This window comes from Anser cygnoides, chromosome 2, assembly GCF_040182565.1.
Source record: "Anser cygnoides isolate HZ-2024a breed goose chromosome 2, Taihu_goose_T2T_genome, whole genome shotgun sequence".
Taxonomy (NCBI): Eukaryota; Metazoa; Chordata; class Aves; order Anseriformes; family Anatidae; genus Anser; species Anser cygnoides.
This window is the reverse complement of record NC_089874.1, coordinates 119,484,966-119,507,321: the sequence shown is the minus strand read 5'-3', so window position 1 is coordinate 119,507,321 and position 22,356 is coordinate 119,484,966. Positions and strand designations below refer to the sequence as shown.

At 40.2% G+C, this 22,356-nt stretch overlaps 1 protein-coding gene across 1 annotated transcript in view; it reads right to left on the bottom strand.

The window, feature by feature from the left end:
* Nucleotides 1-22,356, bottom strand: part of LOC106038398 (chloride channel protein C-like) — an 81,421-nt gene that overhangs the window by 46,126 nt on the left and 12,939 nt on the right. Inside the window, 5 exon segments of the mRNA XM_066992985.1 lie at nt 6,907-7,078; nt 8,651-8,822; nt 9,315-9,415; nt 14,851-14,948; nt 19,183-19,377. Coding sequence (XP_066849086.1) covers nt 6,907-7,078; nt 8,651-8,822; nt 9,315-9,415; nt 14,851-14,948; nt 19,183-19,377 — 738 coding nt within the window.

Sequence of the window (22,356 nt, the reverse complement as noted above, 5' to 3'; positions counted from 1 at the left end):
ACAGAACTTAATGGTTTCAGATGCTTTTCTTGACAGTGTAACAGAAAAATGACTTTAATTTGGAAATTTGGAAACAAATTAAATTTGGCAAAGAACTAACACATAAGACAGCCCAAATGCATTCTGTAATTTGAAAAAAAAAATGAAAACAGATAAGATACTGTGAATTAAAAATAACTTCTGCACATTAAATTCTCATGAACTTTCATTAAGGTTTGTATTACACGTCCCATATGTACAATTCTATGTTGTAATACACTAGATCGCTTTATTTATAAAATACCTTGAAAGCTACTGTAAGTTAGAGCCAGAAAAATGACTATATAAAAATGTTATCTTCTCACATTACAACTTCATTTCCAATGTGTGTATTTAAAACAGAAATGCAGTCTCCATTTCAATATTTCAGATACACAACTGAACTTTCTAAAAGTTCAATGCCAATTGAATCCATGTATAATTCAGGCATATCTATTTATTTTACCGATAAAAACCTGGTGCCAAAGCTGAAGCAACTATATGAGAGATGAAGCTGGATTCTTTTCGAATTTGTGAATTACCTACAGACTAACCACTGTCCTATGGTTGAAGTTCTTCTTTACGGATGATGAATGAATGAATCAGAGGGGACTTGTTCTGACTTTCTTGGGCTGAGTTCACAAGGCTACCATCCAGAAAAAAAAGGGGGTTGTTCTGTTTTTCCCTACAAGCACACTTTTTTTACGGAATGTTCCTGTGACTTGACAAATTGTTTATCATCCCTACAGAGCAGTATTTCTTAGGTTAAAATCCAAAAAGCTTTGATTTGGAATGCTCTTGTGGTGTCTCGTGAGAATTTTAAAATTGGATATAGGCTGGCCTCTCAGATTCAACTACATCTTTAATGATGCACTGTGCATTGCCCCCTCCTTCCTAGAACATTCTAAGGAAGTCTCTTTGGTGTTTCATGAGTAGTATTTCATCTATTACAGAGAAATGATAACATGAAACAATAAAGCTCATAGCAAGATATTTCAAATAGTTTTTGCCTTATTTTGTTTTCTCAAGTGTTCAGCTTTTTGATGAAAAATCCAAGGTTTTCGTGAAACAAATCTGAAATCCTAATTTTCAGTCAAAAATAGAGTAGAAGGGATTTTTTTTTGTAATCATTCTAAACAGGGTGATGCTGAAAAAGCAACCTACTGCAGACTTCAATGTTTATAGTCACTCCCACCACAAAGCTAGGTATTGAAGAAACTTTTGCTGTATTTGGCTATAACATTTTTCACTTGAACAAGAAATTGATGTATTTCAAATCAGTCTGTTCTTCTGCTTGCTGTTACAGCAAAAGCACCCTCGGTGTTCAGAAAAGTTTTCTCCTCGCACCTTATTGAATGACAATCCTTATCAATGAAAAGATGGCAGTTTGATGGCACTCTGAGTTTGGAAGGGAACCCCCTTTTCTTCAACTAGATGCTACACTACATTCTATGTGCTGAAATAAAGACTGGTTTGTTTTAAGACCAGAAGGTTTATTAAGTCCTTTAATCTGTCATCTTGCAAAATATCATGCATTTCCTGTAGTTATTTGTGTTCTATTTATCCTGCTGTTCAGGACCTGCCCTGAAGAGCTGTCACAGACTGAAATCTAAAACCCTCCATTTCCTGAAGTCCGCTCCACAGCATGACAGTGCCATAGCCCCTGAGCCCCTTGCTTGGGGGTTAGCTTCTCCTCCACTCAGGAAGAACACAGGGCTCCTGTAAGCAAGCCCAGCTTTGAAACAGCATTCATTTTGTGCATTTAATAATTTACCAAAAAAAAAAAAAAAAAATGATATGAACTAGGGGAAACACATTACATTACAATAATAAGTACATTATAGAAAAGCATGTGCTCTGTAGTTGGGACTTAAGGGTGACTTGAAGTCAGCTTGTTCAAAGTGTATTCCTACTGTCCCCTTTTCTTACTAGAGCAAGATGCTAAAAAGCCTACAAGCAAGTGAACGGGTCTCACATAAGGCACAGTTTGCACTGAAGACACTTTGCACTTCTGCAGAAGCACTTCCTTGAGTAACATGCAACTCCCTTTGCAGGCTCTCCTTGTTGCCAGCACAACAGTCCTGGGGCACTCGCAAAAGAGAGGGTGAAAAAGAGCACCCAAATGAGAGCACTGTTTCACTGCTGCACATCCTGTGAGCTCACTCTGATCTCTGCTCCCAGCTCAAGGAGCAGAAGGGAAGAGGGGAATACAGGAGGCCCAGGTGGTGGGAATGGGCCCCATCCAAACAGAAGCAGAGGCTGCTAAAGGCAAAGAGGCACTAGCATTTTGCAAGAGGAGGAGCATGGGGCAGTGCCAGCGGAGCAGCCGGAGCTGTAGGATCACAGAACGGTTTGGTTTGGAAGGGACTTAGAGATCCCCTAGTTCCAAACCCCCTGCCATGGGAGCAACTGAGCCCCAGACACAGCCACTAGCAATCCAATCCATGGCTCTCCTGCACCGTAGAGGAGGAAGCTGTGGTGGAAAATAGCACAGTCCAACTGCTCTCAGCATGTCAAAAGGTACAGCTATATTGAATTTTTCTTTCATCCCATTAGATGAGAAGAAATCCTAGAATGTACACATATTAACATTTACATTTAATCCAAGTGTAATATATACCACAATTTTCTTGCCCAGCTAATGTAGAAGTTACTCACCTTCACCTGTAAAATAGAGCTCTCACATATTTAGCTGAGACCTCACTTAGGAGAAAATTTAAACTGATGACAATTTCTGGCCACTGATTGTCTCTCTTTAGCAACAACGTATACAAGCCAAGCTTGTATCCTTTAACCACTGGGCAACACAGCTGTCCTGTGAAAACCCGGACACCAGGCAGATTTTACATGTGTTTTAAACGTCTTATGCTTACTTTTCTAACATCTTATATCACCATTCTGCTCATCCTGTAACTTTCCTCTAATTAGTTAGATCACATGGTTGCCTGTGTTACAGCTTACATCACACCTGTAAAACAAGGTGTGCCTCTCATATCTACAATAAGTGCCCATGGCTGACACTCTAAATTTCTTGTGAAAGGACTTAAGCTTCTTGAGAGTCACTCTCTCAGAGGAAGTGAGAAGCCTAGCCACAGAATTTGCAGCAATACATCCTGCCTACAATTTGAGGTAAGCACATTTTGTCTGAATTAGAAGTACTGAAGAAATTCAGAGAGAGCGAAGAGGTTAGGGCTTAATTGCTGCTACTTGCTGATACTGCTATTGCATTGCACTTATCTAAGATGACCTGTATCCCTGCTGTGAAGCATGTCAGAAGTATAAGTTACAAATGAGGCATCCAAATTATCCAAAAAAATAAATGTTCATTTTAATTTATTGATGAAAAACACATAAAAAATATGAAATTTCCAAACTATAGGACATACAGTAATGTAGTTTAATATGTACCATGCTCTGCCACTGTGCCTGTCCTGATGTAGGCATCAGAGAGCAGAAAGCACAAACCACTTTCATCCCTGATCCTTCCATACTGCCTTATGAATGAGCTGACTTTGCATACAGCTTGTTATTTCTGCCATTAACTTTTCATAATTCTCTGACCCACCATCAGATGGTCATTTTATTTCAGTAGCAAGATCCTGCTCATTAGCACCAGCCACTTGTTCATAGCAGCCACACCTGCCATTAGCTAGAGAAGGAAGGACCTTAGGCAATTTAATCCCCTATGTAGATTTTCCTCTGGCTTGTACAATGACATGGCATTTCCCCGTCCAAATCCTAAGGAACATGCTGTTTTCTCCTTTATTCTACATCTGTTGAAAGACTGATATTTCAGTGTTTCACACTCAGAGGAGGTTTTTGAGTCTTAACCTTTTCACAATTTATCACATTCCCCATATCCATCAGTAAAGATCTTGAGAAATAAATCAGGCCAATAAACTGATATATTGCTTTAATTCTGTTTGAACAGAGCTGGCAGGAAAATGGAGAGAATCAAGGCTACTTTTCTTCACGTGTGAACAAAAAGGAAGACAACTCATAGGTCAAAGGATCCAAATCGGTATAAATCAAGCCTCTTTCTGAGGCTGGCTGCTGAACAGCTTGTCCATAGGAGCATCACCAGTACTGGATAAGAACACTAATTCTAGGCTAGCCCAGTACCGTCCTTTCTCTTCAAGCCAGTGTTTTGTCTTTTCAAGGCAGCATGATTGAGAGGTAAAAATACAAAAGGGATGATAGAAATACAGAATGTCCTAGACACAAACCACACCTTGTAGGAAGATGCTATTCCTCTTCCTACACCTAGAGCCACGAAGATCAAGGACACACAACACAAAGACACGAGAGACAGAAGGCTGCGGGAAGGCACATCATAAGGCTGGACCGCGTGCTCGCCAAGGAAAATGTCACCACATCTACTGTTTGCCACAAAGAGCTGAGGAGGATGAGGGTCAAGTGTCAGCATGGGGGGTAGAAAAACGCAGCCAAGAAAGAAGAGGTGGGCAGATGCCTGTGGGGTCTGCCATGAGAAAAAAAAAAAAAAAAAAAAAGGAAGCATTTTACAAACCTGTTCACTGCAAGTCCCACACTCATAACTGTTTCCAAATGGAAGGCCGTGTGAAAAGCCAAAGCAAACATTCTCAATTCTTTTTGAACCCATCAGACAATATAGGAAAAATATGTGCATTTTATGGTTTGAGGGCACAACCTTTTAATTATGTTTTTGCATTGTCATGTCCAAGACCTTTTTTCTCCTCAAAAATTAATATTTCCTCAAGCAATGCAGCTATTTATCTTGGATGAACATGAATTGAAACACAATCTCCCTGTGCAGAGAGAGGCACAGAAGAGTTATAACATGACACCTAGGGGAATTCAGAACACATTGCAATGCAATCCTAATCATTTTTCTAGTGCCTTTTCAACTGATTTTTGTACAGTTCTCTTAACAGTTTCCAGCTATTGTTTTGCACGTGCTGTACATGCATGCTCAGGGAACTTGGACAAAAAAAAAAAAAAAGTGCAGGTAATTGGGAAGGCAAAGAAAAATTGAAGCAAATAAAATGTAGGGGTTTTTTCCTCTCTACTAGAGCTGAATTAAATGTGGTTCTGTCATCCAAGACCAGCAAGTGTTCTGGCACACATTCACCTCTCAGTTCCCTGCAACAGCCTCATGGACACAAAGCTAAGGAAGATGTCAATCAGCTGCTTTTGCCCCTGAGGACCTATATCTGCAGCAAGACCCTAACTTAATGTTTTATAAACAGTACTTCAATGAAGATTTATTGAGTTATTGCAAGAAACTTCAGGCTAAAAATTCTTCTACTTCAGAAGAGACATTACAGTTAGTGGCAATTGGAGCTCTCAGAAACTTACACCTATTGTTCAGGCATCAGCTTTCCCCACTTTGAGTCTTACAGATCTCATAGCTGGCCAACAAATCATACAGATCTTCCAAAAGATGTCTAATAGCAATAGCATAAGCAAAAATAACAGAGTACATTTGTTCTTAAAGGCTAAGCAAGCACTAAAGTATCACAAGGACACTGAAGGAGGAGTGTTTCCGTAATCATTCTAATTATTCTTTCACAAGAGACAAGCTTGTATGCACTTACACCACTTCCAAGTTAAAATATCACAAAAATGCTTCCTACACAATTTACACAGCCTATCACTAAAATGAACCCAGCTCTGAGTTAGTGCCGATAAGCAGCTGCTTTATCAAATGCTGCGCAACAGTGTACTAGGAGAGAAAATCCCCGCTTGGTCACTTTGGGTGAATTCCGACATCTGCAAAGATTTTAATGAGATCTTTTTGGGCAGAGGCAGCCAGGACTTGGTTTAGTCATAGGTGAAATTTCCACGTTGTGAAAGCTTGCCCTTGTGACCTCAAAATAACTTCTGTGTTGATTGAGCTGAATTTCAGCTGCACCTTACAACTCACCATCGCCAGGTGTTGCAATCAGGGAGGCTCAAAGAACCTCCTCTCTAATTAAAAGGCTGTTCTTTGCACCTTCTTTAGCTTTCAACTTTCAGAGGTTTGCTTTGAAAGTATTGCAGTGTAGACTCAAAGTATTCTGCTATAAAAGGAGGAGGGAAGGCAATTTGAATGTGGAGGGTGTTGCAAGGGAATCTCAAAAATCTGAAGTCTATAAGGCATAAATTTATCAGAGCGACCTGGGAATCTTCCCTTTGCATCACTTGTCTATACTACTGCAAATCCTTCTCTCACTTTGTCCAGAAGTCTATATTCAGCCCCAAAATAAAAAGGCGCACTGCACAAGACCCTCAGCCCCTCACAGAAGTCAATTCACAAGCCAGGCAGTGTGGCCTACTATTTTTTTTGTAATCTGGAAGAAACAGAGATGGTATATTCCGCTTCCTTGATTGTAAACTGCTGAAGCTACTATCATTTCTGTAACCAAAAGATGTTTGAAAAATAAGAAAACAGAGGGGAGGGGGGAGGGGAAGGGGGAAGGGAAGGGAAGGGAAGGGAAGGGAAGGGAAGGGAAGGGAAGGGAAGGGAAGGGAAGGGAAGGGAAGGGAAGGGAAGGGAAGGGAAGGGAAGGGAAGGGAAGGGAAGGGAAGGGAAGGGGGAAGGGAAGGGAAGGGAAGGGAAGGGAAGGGAAGGGAAGGGAAGGGAAGGGAAGGGAAGGGAAGGGAAGGGAAGGGAAGGGAAGGGAAGGGAAGGGAAGGGAAGGGAAGGGAGGGGAAGGGAAGGGAAGGGAAGGGAAGGGAAGGGAAGGGAAGGGAAGGGAAGGGAAGGGAAGGGAAACCTCTCCAGGCAAGCTAGAAATAACTAGGCCAAGAATTTATTTCTCTGTGGTCCAATGTGTGTGGGACACTATCTATGGTACATTTAGCTGCAGCAGCAAAAGCTCAGCACAACTTCGGCCACACAAACACCTGAAAACTTAACATACTTACCATTATAACAGTGAGTGAGATAGTTAGTCTTGACACTCCACTGAAAAAGGAGGCAGCTCCAATGGCAGCAAACAGACCTGGATCAATCCATGCTCCGTATTCATTAGTTTGAACACCAAAAATGGAAACAAGAATCAAACCAATTATTCTGCCATACAAAGCTCCTGTGTACCTGTATGTAAGAAGAAAAAAGAGCACTCTTTTTGCCAGTGATCCTGTTTTCTAGAAGTTCTTCTAGTAACTTGCTAGTCCCAGATTTAATCACAAACTTCTGTAACAACTCCTTTCCCCAAAAAAGCTCTAGCTTCCTTCCTTATTATGAATGATTACTTAGTTCCTATCACTAGCATGAAACTGCCAAATTTGCTATAATTTGAAGAAAAAGAACTATCAGCATGTGTTGCTTAATGTTGTTCAAAGGCAAATGAGAATAAACCTTACAGGAATACAGTCAAAAATACGGATTACAGATGTACGCACAAAACAAACAAACAGAAGAAACACTTCTAGAGCTCCAGCTTTATATAATTTCTTAAAACTAAGTCTACCTGCGCCCCATAAACCTGGCAAGTAAAATGTTACAACCACATAACAAATGGGGAAATGGAGTAATAGATATTATATTAATGACCTGCCCAAAGCTAAGCAGGAATGAAGCTGTGAAGAGAACCCAGGAGTCCTCAAACTAGCCATGTGCTACATTGAAGAACAAAACCAAAATTTAGCACAGCTGAACATGTAATTGCTGGGGTGAGACACAGCATTTAATTCCATATGCAATTAAATATACATTTCCAAGTGTCAGCCCATGAACTGGATTTGTACAGACATTCACCTTCCAGGAATGGTGAATTATTATTATATATAATATAGGCACATATGTGATATATATTATCTGACTTGGGGAGCATCATCTTGCACTATTACTCTCTCTTCTTTTTTTCTCTCCCATTTATTCATACAGTTGATTCGTTCTATTGATAGGTGCAGTTCTAAAATGGTTACAAAAATTAGCTTAAGGAGCTGGCTGAAAGTCTTGACTATCAGTATCTACACAGCCAAATATGCCACGCTTCAACAATCCCTACATATCAAAAAGTGGTTTAGACCTCAGCTTGGAGAGGATAGGAGGTGAAAAAGAGGGGCTACTCAGGGGTATGGCAAAGAAAGGAGGTTGTACACAAATTTCTTTTCAGAGTTTTTTCGGTATTTGAACTGCATCATGCTGGATACCCACCCTCCTTGATATCCAACATCAAATCTCTCAACATTACAGATTAGAGCAGAGTTCTTACAACCACAGCTTTCTAAAAACTACAACAAAAGACCTAACAGCAGTTTTCTCCAAAGTCTAGGGTGTTGATGTCCAAGATTAAGATTCAGGCTATTATGTGCATAAGAAACAGATGAAAAGTCTGGATCTGAACTGGTATTTCTACAGTTACAGAGATGGAGCCAGCAGTCGAGGCTCTCTCTGGGTCCCCAAAGGATTCAAATGATCTATACTGGAAAGTACACAGTTTTGGCTATCATCCTTCTACTGCTATTCTCAGATGATTTTTCTTCATTCTTTTCCACAATTTTAGCCTCTCTTTCCAAGCAAACCATCCTGTTCCACCTATGCAACCTCCTCCAAGCAATTATAGCTTTGCTATTGCCAACCTTTCAGCTTACAACTCAGGTTGTTGCTACTCAACACAGGCCTTTTGTATAGACAGCTCAAACCAAAATGGGCAAAGCTTACAGCATAGGAATAACCAGGCCACTGGCAACAGCAGAACCTGCAGTCCAGCAGCTGAGGATGAAATAAAATGCCAAAGCAGTGCACAGGGATGTGTATCCAAATTCCTCATGAGTCCCACGTTTAAAAAGATATGTGATCCCTTGCTTCCCATTTTCAACTAGAAGCGCAGCAGCTGCAACACAGAGGAAGAGATGTGGAGAGATACAAAACAATAAAAGGATCCCTTACAAAAATCCATGCTGAATTAGTCCTCATTTGCCTAAGCATGACAAAAGTCAGTAAAGTATATAAATCAGTTAGTTTGAGTTGACGTGACAAGTTATCTGAGGCATTTTCAGGAAAACAAGGAACATAATTTGTTCTTTCCAGTCTGCTGTGTGATATTAATATTGAACTAAACAAGGAGAAATAGCAACCAGTTAAGCCAGGGAATGGCAACGGTACTTCTTTAGCAGGGCTCTTTCCTCATCCTTTTCAGAGGTAATAATTCAGAAACTTCCCAGTGTATTGGGATCAAATATGGGATTTAGTTCTGACACATCCCTCCAAAGGGAGAAGTATATTCTTTTGAAGAAAACCTACATTACAAGTAAATATACTTGGATATCACATCCAGTTACATACATCGTTTGTTCTCTGGTATCAATCACTTAGCTCACCTTACCTTGATTGAAGGTTCGATTAGAATATCTGACTCCATCTGGACCAATCCATGATGTGCTTGGTGAACAACCATATTCTGAAATTTCCCTCTTGAACAGATTTCTGCTTAAACATCAAAAACATACAAAAAATCTATTAAATGGGTGAATATAACTAACCTTAATGATTGCACAGAATGTGTCTATTAGGTATAAATTTTACACAGAAAGCCTACTTTCCCTTTCATCTCCCAGTTAAGTTGTTTTATTCACTAATAAATCTAGTTTACTAGATCAATTTATTAATTATTCCATGAAATTAATAAACCTGGTTTATTAATGTTCATGTTCCTCTGCATAAAGCTTCTGCTGCTGAAAACCAAAATTTCTGAAATCAGGAACCACATTGCACTACCTAAAACTGGGAAAACAGGGGGAAAAGAATGGTTTAAAATGCACAGCCTGGCCTTGATCTTGTAACTGTAAAACAGGATCAACAGACCAGAATTCTGTCACTCCTGATGAACATTTCTGTGGGTAAGCACAGCATCCCAAGCTCTCAAATGCATCTGCAGATGGACAGTTTAGTAAAGGAGAGCACCACAGAGATCAGGAAGGACTCAGAGGTTCCCATCTCCCACAGCACTGCAGGCTGTACCCAAACCACACCTAAAAGATGTTTGTCCAGTGCATTCTCAAAACTCTCCCTTGGTAAATACTGGCACCAGTTATTTCAACATCGGAAAACTTGCAACTCAGACTGCCGGTTATCATGCTGACTATAACCAGACTTTTCGTACAGCACTTCCATTCCTGTACACTTTCTCAGTCTCGGTCATCTTGAGTAATTGTGTCCTCCAAGCAGGTATGACTTCCTTCTCTGAGTCTGGGAGGTATCCAGCATGTTTTGGACATCACCACAACCCAAACAGTAACAATACGAACTCTGTTCCTGGAACAATGAGCTGGAGATCTGTGGTATTTGACCCACCTGATCCCTGCTCAGAACTACAAGGGAAACTTAAAATGCAGCCAACATGTAGTACAAGAAAATTTCTTCCAGACCCCAGATTGGCAACCAGAGGAACACAAGATACTTCCCCAATCTTGTATTTGCCTTTTACATTAATCCAACCACTCAGAGAATATATTCCAAATTCATAATGGTCAATAAAAAATAAAAAAAAACTTATTTACTCCATCCTGCTTGAGAAATCAAATGATTGTGTAACCCACTTCTAGCAAAACCTCAAGTTCCATACAAACAATGTCTTTACTACCAGTAAAGGAGTACACACAAAAACCAGCACATCTCAGAGGTCATTTGAAACTTGCAGTGATGTCAAAATAACAGAGAGAGAAACAACAGAAGAAAGTTTTTACAATTAAAACACATGGTTGAGCAGGAAGAAATAAGCACAGAGATGCAGAATTTGTTTACGTACAGGCTTTTGTACCACTAACTCTTTCAGCTTGAAATCAGTATATTTAGTAAATCATAGAATGGCTTGGGTTGGAAAGGACCTCAAATATCATCTAGTTCCAACCCCCTGTCCATAGGCAGGGACACCTCCCACTAGATTAGGTTGCCCAAAGCCCCAGCCAACCTGGCCTTGAACACTTCCAGGCATGGGGCATCCACAGCTTCTCTGGGCAACCTGTTCCAGTGCCTCACCACCCTCTGAGTGAAGAATTTCCTTCTAATCTATAATATAAATCTCCCTTTTTTAGTTTAAAACCATTCCCCCTTGTCTTGTCATTATCTGATTGAGCAAAGAGTTGCTCTCTGTCGTTTTTATAAGTCCTCTTCAAGTTCTGAAAGGTTGCAACAAGGTCACCCCGGAGTCTTCTCTTCTCCAGACTGAACATCCCCTGTTCTCTCAGCCTTTCTTCGTAGGAGAGGTGCTCCAGCTCCTTGATCATCTTTGCGGCCCTCCTCCAGACCCACTCTAACAGCCCCACATCCTTCTTGTGCTGGGGGCCCCAGCCCTGGATGCAGCACACCAAGTGGGGCCTCACAAGAACAGAGCAGAGGGGCACAATCACCTCCCTTGCCCTGCTGGCCACTCCTCTGTTGGTGCAGCCCAGGATGCAGTTGGCCTTCTGGGCTGCAAGCACGCACTGCTGGCTCATGTTGAGCTTTTCATCTACCAGATCCCCAAGTCCTTCTCTGCAGGGCTGCTCTCAATGAGTTCTTCTCCCGGTCTGTGCTCATGTCTGGGATTGCCCCGGCCCAGGTGCAGCACCTTGCACTTGGACTTGTTGAACCTCATTAGGTTCACATGGGCCCACTTCTCAAGCTTGTCCAGATCCCTTAGGATGACATCCGTTCCTTCTGTTGTATCGACTGCACCACTCAGCTTGGTGTCATCTGCAAACTTGCTGAGGATGCACTCGATCCCACTGTCTATGTCATTGATGAAGATATTAAACAGCACCAGTTCCAGGACAGACCCCTGAGGTACACCACTCATCACCAGCCTCCACTTGGACATAGAGCCATTGACCACCACTCTCTGGGTGTTACCTTCAAGCTAACACCTTATCCACTGAATGGTTCACCCACCATATCCATATCTCTCCAATTTGGAGACCAGGATGTCATGTGGGACCCTGTCAAAGGCCTTTCAGAAGTTCAGGTAGATGACATTGGTCTGTCTTCCCTTGTCAACTGATGAAGTAACTCCATCATAGAAAGCCATCTACCCTTGGTGAAGCCATGATGGTTGTCTCGGATCACATCTTTGTCTTGCATGTGCTTCCAGGAGGATCTTTTCCATTATCTTCCCAGGCACAGAGGTGAGGCTCACGGGTCTCTAGTTCCCTGGGCTCTCCTTTCTACCATTTTTGAAAATGGGAGTGATGTTTCCCTTTTTCCAGTCACCAGGGACTTCACCTGACTGCTAGGACTTTTCAAATATGGAGAGAGGCTTGGCAACTGCATCAGCCAACTCCTTCAGGACCCTCGGATGCATGTCATCAGGCCCCATAGACTTGTACCTGTTTAGTTTCATCAGGTGGTCTCGAACCTGCTCTTCACTTACAGCAGGTGGGACTTTGCTCCCCCAGCCTCCATCTACGGGTTCAGGGAAACAAAAGACACGGGAAGCCTGACTGTCAGTGAAGATGGAGGCAAAGAAGTTGTTGAGTACCTCAGCCTTCTCCATGTCTGTGGTTGCAAGTTCACCCTTCTCATCCATCAGAGGGGGTACACTCTCCTTGGCTTTTCTGAGCAATGTAACTATAGCATCCCTTCCTGTTAGTGGCATCCCTTGCCAAGTGCATTTCCAACCGTGCCTTGGCTTTCCTGATCCCATCCCTGCACAACCAGACTGCATCTCTGTACTCTTCCCAGGCCATGTGTCCCTGCTTCCACTTCCTGTACATTTCTGTTTTGCTCCTAAAGACAGATTTGTCTCTGCTGTGGACAGGAGGACTGCACTGCTACACTGCATGTGCTTCACCAGGACCTGCTAAGAAGAATGGGAAGGAGCCCATTGCTCCTTTACCACCTCTTGCCTCCCCATGACCTCCTATTCCACCTTCTCCTAGGTACATCAGGGGTTGCTGGAAGTGTTACAAAACCTTATTGCAAGCACGGGTCCAACATAAATTCATGAAGATAAGCTATGCTAGAAGGAAGTACTGTTATACTGGCACAGCCACATACAGCCCCATCTGGAGCTGCAGCTGTTGTAATGTTATGGTTTAAAAGAATAAAAAAAATATATATATATACACATTTCACTGAAAGAGTTGGATCTGTACAAAAGACAAAAACAAGTATCTCACAATCTTTTTTGTTACATGGTTCTTATTGGATATTTTAAAGCAGCGAGGGTGCCTATTACCTACCTGTTGGATACTCAAAGGTTAATGATATTTACTTGTCCCTGGGTCACTGATTAAAAATCTCACATTAAGCTGAGATGAGCCAAATTTAAATGATCCCAACTATAATCTCATGATCGCAATCATAACTCTCTCTCTGAATTTCTAAGAACAGGAAAAAAATGAACAAGCTCCTTATCCATGTTCACTCTTGTACCTTATTACAGGTTGACATTATCACTACCTTCAGCAGATGCATGACCTTGCAAAGTCCATGACAATTTGGTGTTTAATTCCCTTCAGATCTATCCATCTTCAACAGGATGTACTCTTTAGAACTTGTAGCCACACCAAATGAAAAATTGGCATTAAGACAGTTTAGCCTCTAGGCTGGATCAGCCTGACTATTTTTAATTCAGAGACTGACAAAAAAAAAAAAAAAAAAAAAAAAAGCCATGAATTTATCACGGTTTCAGATGTTTTTCTTTAGAGCAAAAACAGTTTTGTTTTGAAAAATAACATTTTGGAAGCATTTAGTTCTTGAAACAAAAAGGATGTTGTGGTGAGGAAAAGAGTTTTTCCTGTAGCTATCCAAAAAGCCATAGTCATTAAGTCCAGGTACTAAGTAGATGACAAAGTTTGTTTTTATAAAAAATATGTAAATATTTAGTGTAGCAGACAATACTGAACAAAGTATTGCAAGTCAAATGATAGTCTAGAATTGGTGGCAAGAATGGGAAAGTATGTCTGCTTTCCATGTGCTTAAATAAGCTGTTTGGAGTCCAGCCACCAATGGCAAGTTATTCAGCATTTACCATTCATATCGTGCAATGTAGGATGCTGCCCACTTGGAAGGAGGACATGTTAAACTACAAGTTGGTAGTGACCATTTGCAATGACTGTGAAATCAAACTATTGTTTCATCTAAAATCCAAGCTATTCTGTTCCTGCTTCCTCTAGATTCCTCATAGGTATTTCTCAAGAAAAATACCTGGACTACAAAACTTGTATCAAATTCAAGGACCTCTTCAGTGTGTCACCAATAAAATCCCTAAGAATTCAGCTCCATATTCTCTGTTTATTAAGACAGTATTTGTAATTTTAAGGTCCCTTATTACAGTTTGTGCTGTACCGGCACGCACCTCTGATGTGTTCATTACCTGTTGGTGTTCTCATATAGATGACTGATCATGTTCCTCAGCCAGTGGTAGCTGACTGAAGCTGAGAATAAACAATTGTGTTCCTCATTCCAGCTTTTCAGTCAAAGCACAGCCTGATGCTTATAGGCTTATATACCTATATATATGGACTATATACCTTTTTAAAGCAAAATTAGTATTCTAAATTGAAAATGTGCTTGAGTGACGCATACAGTCCCATTTCAGGCTCTTTCCATTTTTGAACTCTTTTGTTTTTTCATTTCTCTTTTTTTCTTTAATTTGACATGATGACGAATGTTTCTCACTAGAAAAGTTTGTGTGATTAAATGTCAGTGATTAATAGATTGTGTGATTCTTGTCTCTAGGTTATTTTATTTTAAATATTCAGTTCTGATAGGCCTTTGGTTTTTTTTATCCCAAATCTGTAACATCTAATGTATAAATTGTAACAACTGAGAGAAATTGTAACTAATTGTATTTACACATTAATTGTAATTTTAATTGCATGTTAATTTACATACTAATTGTAATTAATTGTAAGAGCTCCTGGTGACTCCCCCCCACTTACATTTCTGAGTTGTTTCTCAGCTGGTTGTCTCTCACATTCATGACTGGAGTGCAGGGAAAGAAATATGGTAAATATACAGTAACAGTCGTCGTACATACCTGCAGGCATTCAAATAAGCAAATAAACTATCATGAGACATAGAAACAGAGAAAAACAGCAAGAAAAGTGTCTAAAATCAGCAGTGCCAGCAGTTACCAGAAGGCAATTGTCCTTGGGGTCTTTCCCACATATCCCAACTCAGCCTTTGTCCATTAAACAAAAAAACAAACAAACAAACAAAAACAGTAGGGCCCGGATTCATCTAACTTAATGCACTGACCCATTGCAACTTGGGTCTCCAGTTGCAGTCTCTCTCTGTAGCCATTAAAAGGCCACAACCGTCTCCCTGGAAGACCTGGAACACGCTGGATGCTCACCATGTGCCCAGCCTCCTCACCACCCCCTCCATCCCAAAAAAAGAGATTTGGAAAAAAAAAATCAATAGACATCTAGAGAGAAGCTACTGGAACACACAATCATATTAATAATAATTTTTCCAAGCACAAGATTTCATACACTCTGTGATTGTTATAAAACAGCTCAGGTAGCACATTTATAGAAGCCCTCAAGCTGAGAGTCAACTGCTTGCAATTGTGACTAATTTGTTTGACAATCGTATCTCAAGCATTTGTTTCCCTGTATCTCCAAGATTTTAAACTTATGGGCAGAGGACTTCTAAAAGAGACAGGTAAAAATGGGAGAGGTTCAGTCTTCACAAAGCTTAGGTCAAGTTTTCTTTCTGAAAACTTAACTCTGGGATAGTTCAAACCCAGGTCAAGTTTTTGCCAAAGCCACAAAGTCCAACAGCAGCTAGGACAGCTAGAACAGAGCCAGTGGCTAGAGATTTAAAGCAGTAGCCTATCTTCACAGTTAAACAGAAAAAAATATATCCTTTCACTTAACCTTTTAAAGTTTTGACAGCTTAATATATGTGTATATATGCATATATCCTTAAATTGTTCACCCTACCCATGGAAACACTAAGCTTTTGGAACAGAAGCATTAGTCAACGAGATAAAAAAAAAAAAAAAAAAAAGGTAAAGAAAAAGGAAGATAGCTCTGCCAGATTCTTGGCAAAACATTATCTACAGTGTGATTTCCTCACAGAGAGCAAGGTGATGAATTGAAGAGAAGCAAATGCAGGCCAAGGGGCAGAAGGGCACTTAGGAAGACGGCTTTGCTTAATCTATGGGCTGAAGATTAGATATTCAATTCCAGTCAAAGGAATGGTACTCCGGGTTATGTTGTGGGTGTGGAAGATACCATGATGAGTTCTTTCCAAGTTTAAATGCAGACTGGTTTATACAAGATTATTTTGGGTTAAAGTTGCTGTGACATAGTTTCTTTCAGTTGTCTGATTATGTGAGTTTATGAGAAAGAAAAAAAAAAAAAAAACAAAACTGTACAGTTCTTTCTCAGATCAAACAGTTTCTTTCCTGCTTTTTTTTTTTTCCAAGTTATAATAAAATAAGGACTGTGACCTGAACAGGATCCCCTAGAGCTAATAAAAAGGAAAAAAAGTCTGAACAAGAGTTCATGCTACAAAGTTAATGGGGGAAAAAAAGTATGTTTCTATTTTGTTTATTTATTTATTTAAAATGATGAAGGCAAAATATGTAAGCTGCAAAGCTTTTGTAATAATTATAGCCCACAAAACACCTGCTATTCTTGCAGTTTCAGGTGTGATCTGGCAAGGTGCTCACTACTCCATGAACTTTTGGAGTCAGTAAGGTGACACTCCTAAGCAGTATAAAATAGCTTTTATGAGGCATTTTCTCTGTGTCTGACACTGAATCTTTGACTCTTTGCTAACTAATCTCAAATTTAATCCTACAGTATCTTCGAACAAGCTGGGTCATGCTGGCTTCTGTTGTGGCATGTTTTTTTCTTCGTTTGGCTGGTTTTTTGCTGTTTTTTGTTGTTCCAAAAAGTAACAAGGAACTGTGTGTTTTTCTAAGTAGCTTACGTAAAGCTTTTGTAATGTATTATGAGAAAGCCAAACCTTTCCCAATGGTAGGGGAAGTGGCTGTCAAAAGCAGAGCTCTGGCTCCAAATCATTAAAACAATAATTGTTACAAACCTGACCTTTCACAAACTGAGGTCCTTTGGAAACCGTTTAGTTTACACAGGACTAATGGGAGACACACAAGGAACTTTACTCCTCATTCTGATGGACTGAAAACTTGCCACTCAGGGATTTTTCTCAGGGTGTATCACTGCAGCACTCAACAGCACAAAGTCCCAACTCCTCTTCAAGACCTGGGAGCAAATCTGCAGCACAACAGAAGAAGGTTGTGCAGGCAAAAGATGCTCCCTGGAGCAAGGAAATGCCATTTTTCCTACCTACTTTATTCACTCCTTCAAACATGGAAGCAAAAAGCTTCACGTGAGCTTCCTCAGGGTATCTCACACCTGCGAGATGCTGAACACAGCTCCAAGCTGAAAAGCCGACATCCTGCCACTAAGAGGAGCTAAAATCCAGTTGTCATCAACGGTGTATGGACGTGCTCCTGTGCGGAGTGTTCACGGCAGATCACTCCTTCTCTCCTGATCCTCCTAAAGAAGCTCCGATTGCATCTCTGTTGTGCTAACGGAGAACCAAACGAGCAGGGGCTGCTCTGAGCAATGAGCAGGACTCGGCCGAGGAGGAGGAGGAACTGGACTCCCATAGCATGCACAGTTTTCAAGGAGTAAATGAAATGCACTCTTTCAGACCTTATAGAAAGGAAAAATAGTGCAACCTATGGGAAACATACATATCTCTGTACCAATCTGTGGAGAAAAGGAATCGCTACAGATTGCAGAAACTTGACCTCAACCTATGGTTATTCACACTTTAAGCTCTAAAAGTTTCCCTTCTAGTATTTAAAATACTAATTGTTTTCTGTCAGTATTATCCAGGTAGCTAATGCAAGCCAGGCTGACCGCTTTTCCCCAAAGCTTGTGTTCTGTCATCTCAGAGTAGATGCTCTGAAGCCCGTGTCTGGGCTGATGGGTGAAAAGCATCTCACATGGTCATCTCACTGATAAACAATTCAATAACCTTCTCTCCAGGAGGGAGGAAAGTGCAATAGTACATTAAAAAAATAAATAAAAAATATGTAGCACACATAAAACATGCTAGCAAGTGTGCCTAAAAGAGGGCACAAGAAAGGATCTTCAGTGTGCACCGATTTTCCCACAGAAAGGTCATCTCAACACTTTAAAAGGTCTGAGAACTCCTTAGAAAGACTTCCTTAAAAAAGGAGAAGTGAAAATTATGACAAGCAGGGGTACTCACTAGAGAAACATACAGAGAAACCCAACTGCGCATATTTTACTGGACATGCAGTAGAAAAGTTCTGAAGGCTTTTCTCCTTCACATTTAACAATATTCTTAAGTTGAAGCCAAACCATAAAATTTAAAATTATGAAAATATTCAAAACATGGGAACCTTGTTTCTATATCCTTCTTGTTCTGATGACTCCCCACAAGATAAAGTCATACAATGCCAAACGGAAACTGCAAAGCCTAGGGGTAAAGTGACACCATCGTGCCTTATATCATAACACTTGAGACTCCAGGCCAGCCTCCATCAGTGATGAACAGAACTAACTGACCCCAGATACACAACTAGGTCCAGAAAGTTTTCTATACCTAGTCACATCTTTCAAAGTCACTATGGCATTTATTATTCATGCATCTATTCTTACAACAGACAGAGATCTCCATTGCGGTCTTGAGGCAAAAATACGTATGACTGAGGTCTCCTGATTCTTTCCAATGCTGACAACTGAAAAGTTCTCCAGGTACAGAGGAGTGGAGAAGGATGTCCACCTGGTTCTGCTGCAGGGCATGGCAGCAAACTAACTCTGTGGGGTAATGAGAAGGCCAGCCATGAGCAAGGGAAAGTGGGAAAAAATGGATGAAACCTACTGTTACAGCCCTCTATAAATCCCAAATAAGTGTAGAAACACCCTAGCGTGAGTGGCAGATGTCACCTAGCTGAGCTAGCACCATCAGAATAAAGCAGCAGCAGGAGAGCAGGATGGTAAAATACTTCAAGTATTTAAAGAAAAACATAGCAAAACAAAAAAAATAACACCACAACAATAACAACCAACTTTCTTTTATACCTACCAACATTAGATACCTACACATCCTCTGGAAATCCGTATGTTTATTCTACTCCATTGTACATTAGGTCAAGAGCCAGAGGGCCAGATTCACTTTTGCATCCAACCAACTTATGATCTACCCTCATTAACCACTGTAAACATCATATAATCAAGAGAAAAGGATTATTTACTTACAAGGATGAGCACAGTTTCCAACAGCTTGCTTGTTTTTCTAACTGATGATTTTGGAATTGAATTAAAGAACTGCATACGTAACTTATTAATTTTTATATTTAGGGAAACAAAGAGAGCTCCCAGAAGACCTCCAAGCATTCCAAGCAGGATGGTTGGAATGAAGGCCAAGACGTGCATGTCCAGCAAGTTCTTAACCTGTGTTGAAGAAGAAGAAAATATGTTCTGAGCAACCTGCCAATGACATGACATATTGCACCCTCTCCTACAAAACCTGATACCACAAAGTAATTTCCACAGAAGAAATAAATCTTTCTTCCTGGTTTAGGGACTCAGCTAATTAATTTAAAGCTGCTCGCACATGAGGCAGTGTAATGCTCCTACAAACCTTACAGGAGTGGAGCCAGCAGGTAGATTGTCACATATAGCTCCATGAGCCAGTTATTTTCATTTCTGAATAGCTGTAAAGGACTTGAACAAGTAATTTGATAAGTTAAGGTCAGAAGTGTCCTCTTGGGGCCTACCTTTTCCCTAAGGAAGGTAATGAATCTAACAGAAACTTCGATGATGCATTGCTGTCAGCGCAAACACTCAGCACTTCAGATTACATCCAAATAACATGACACATTAGTTTTAGTGAACACTTTGAAAGACTCTGCTGGGCCAGAGCTTGCTCACGGTATCTTTGCTCACAGTATCTATATCTACCTCATAATTTGGGAAAGTTCATTTATTAAGTGTCAACCTACTTCCATGTGCATTGAGATTATTTATAAGCTCTAAGTAAAACTGAAATTTGATGCTGATCTGGAACAAGTCATGGAATACCAAATTACAAATGTAGAACATAATCTGACAGCTGGAATAGTAACTGAATTTTCTGCTTGATTCCTAAATAGGCAGCAAGGATGAGAGCAATATCATGCTTTAATATTACCTTCCAGCCAGCAAAAAGGGTCAATAGGTCTACAGATTGGTAGAAATCTATTAAATGCTGTGAGAATAATATTTCCTTAGCCCAGGCTTAGAGTTACACAGCTTTTTGTTAAGAGTATGATCTGGACAGAGTAAGAAATCATGAAACATTTAAAAAGCTAACTGGCAAAGAGCAGTAAGGGCACATGTTAAGGGCTGGAAAAAAAAAAAAAAAAAAAAAAACTACACCGGGATAATATTTGGGGTAGTGCATAGGAGAAACTGGTAGCCTTCTTTAATTGCTTGAGCAAGCACACAATCCCTTTTACTGCTCAAGTTATTTTTTTTACTCCTCTTCTTATTCTTTTTCCTTAATCTTGTTCTTGTTTCTCCTCCTTCTAGAAATAGCCTAGACTTTAAGAAATCCACCAGGAGGCTGTTCTAAGCACTGATGCTATCTCCTGAGAGGAAGAATGCCAGGGTCAAAATCCAGTCAGGCCTGAAGAGTTGGTCCGTTGGGTGCTGCAGACTGAGAAAACTGGCCCGAACAAGGCAGAATCCCAGCATTCATTCCCAGACACAAGAAAGTCAACACCTGGAGACACACTCAGAGGAAGCCAGGAGTGACTTAAGGTGTATCTTACCCTATAATCAGGACTACAACGATCATATATGTCTGTTGTACATACTAACCAAAACTTCAGTAATACTATTTTTACCAATAGCTGCATCAAAATCCATCATTTTCCAAAGGATTTAAATAGATGCAATGTTTAAGATGTTGAAATTTAGAAGGAATAGCTCAATTAGAAGTAGAAAATTTGTTTTATTTACTGCAGAATCCAAATATCTTCCAGCATGTTCTACTTAATTCCAATCCCACATGAAAGTTAAAAATGTACACGCAGGTTTTTACTGTTTTCTCTCCCTTCCCCCATTTTTCCTACCTAAGGGAAAGATATACTGAGATGATTGTTTTAAAGCAATATACACGTGTACACTGCACATGTGTGGCAATACAAGTAAAATCAAGCCAGCGTTCTGCATTCTGGGAATGAACAGTGGCGGAGTGTATTGTTTTGTCATAGTGTTAGCCACATGCTTTGGCCAGTCATCAAGAAAAATCTGTTACCTACAGAACAAGCTTCACCTTTATAAATAATCCAACCCTCTACATAAAAGTGAAGCTTCCTGAAAATCTCAAGCTCTGGGGTACGATAAATTCCTCCTGTAACCTTTTCCTGAGTAGAAGGAAGCTAAAGAAAACAAATAGTTTTCTTGAGAAACAAAACCCACAAACTTTCAACTCGGAGTTTATCCACTGTAAACTGTGTTGGTTAATGCCACAAAACATGAAAGAAGAGAAATTTCCCCTGAGCCCAGTGTTCAGTGAAATGAAAATATTTCTGGTTATCTGTACCAACTTGTGAGCCAAAAACTATTGAACCCTGACAGAAGCCATCTAGATAATGATTTTAGCTAGCTTTTCCTGCTAATGACACTAAAAGAAGACAGGAGACAGAATCCACTGCTCTTTTCAGAAAACAACCTGAAAAGAGTGTCGAAAGAGCAATGTTTATTGTAAAATAGCGAACAAAGTAAATCCGCTCTCCTCTGTGCATGCAGCTGTCCATTACACAATACTTTGGCTTCAGCAATAAAGCTGTCTTCAGCAGGCCTGACCTCTTCGTTGTCCATTTCATCTCACCTTTCTACCATAAATTTATGTCTTCTTGGTTGTGTCACTACAGTTATTGGGGGGACTGCACAAAGAGTTGGTCCACAAAAAAGGATTTGGGTTAAAAACCAGTGTCTTCTCCCATTGCCCCAGCTAAATTTGTGATAAAACAAATATACCACAAATACTTTTGCATAGTACGTGTAAAATCATTGTATTTATATCAGGTAGCATGCACACACACAAAAAAGATTTCCTGTTTTCCAAATCATGATATGCCTACATGTGGAAAAATGTCATTATTTCAGGTTTTTGTATTGCTAGAGAGATTGAAAACAGGATAAATTAAGAGATCGATTAAAGTGGTCAGGGAATAACCTTAGGAGAAATTACTTGGTAGCAGAAAGTGGACTGGGATTCATGAGACCAGAGGTTTATTTTTACCTTTCTAGTTGGCCTTCAAGTCACATCATAATACAGAGAAAGATATTCAGGCACGAAGAACTGAAGATGATGATTCTCACACATCACTATCAAATCACCTTACAACAAAGATGAGTGAAAAACATAATAAAAGCAACTAT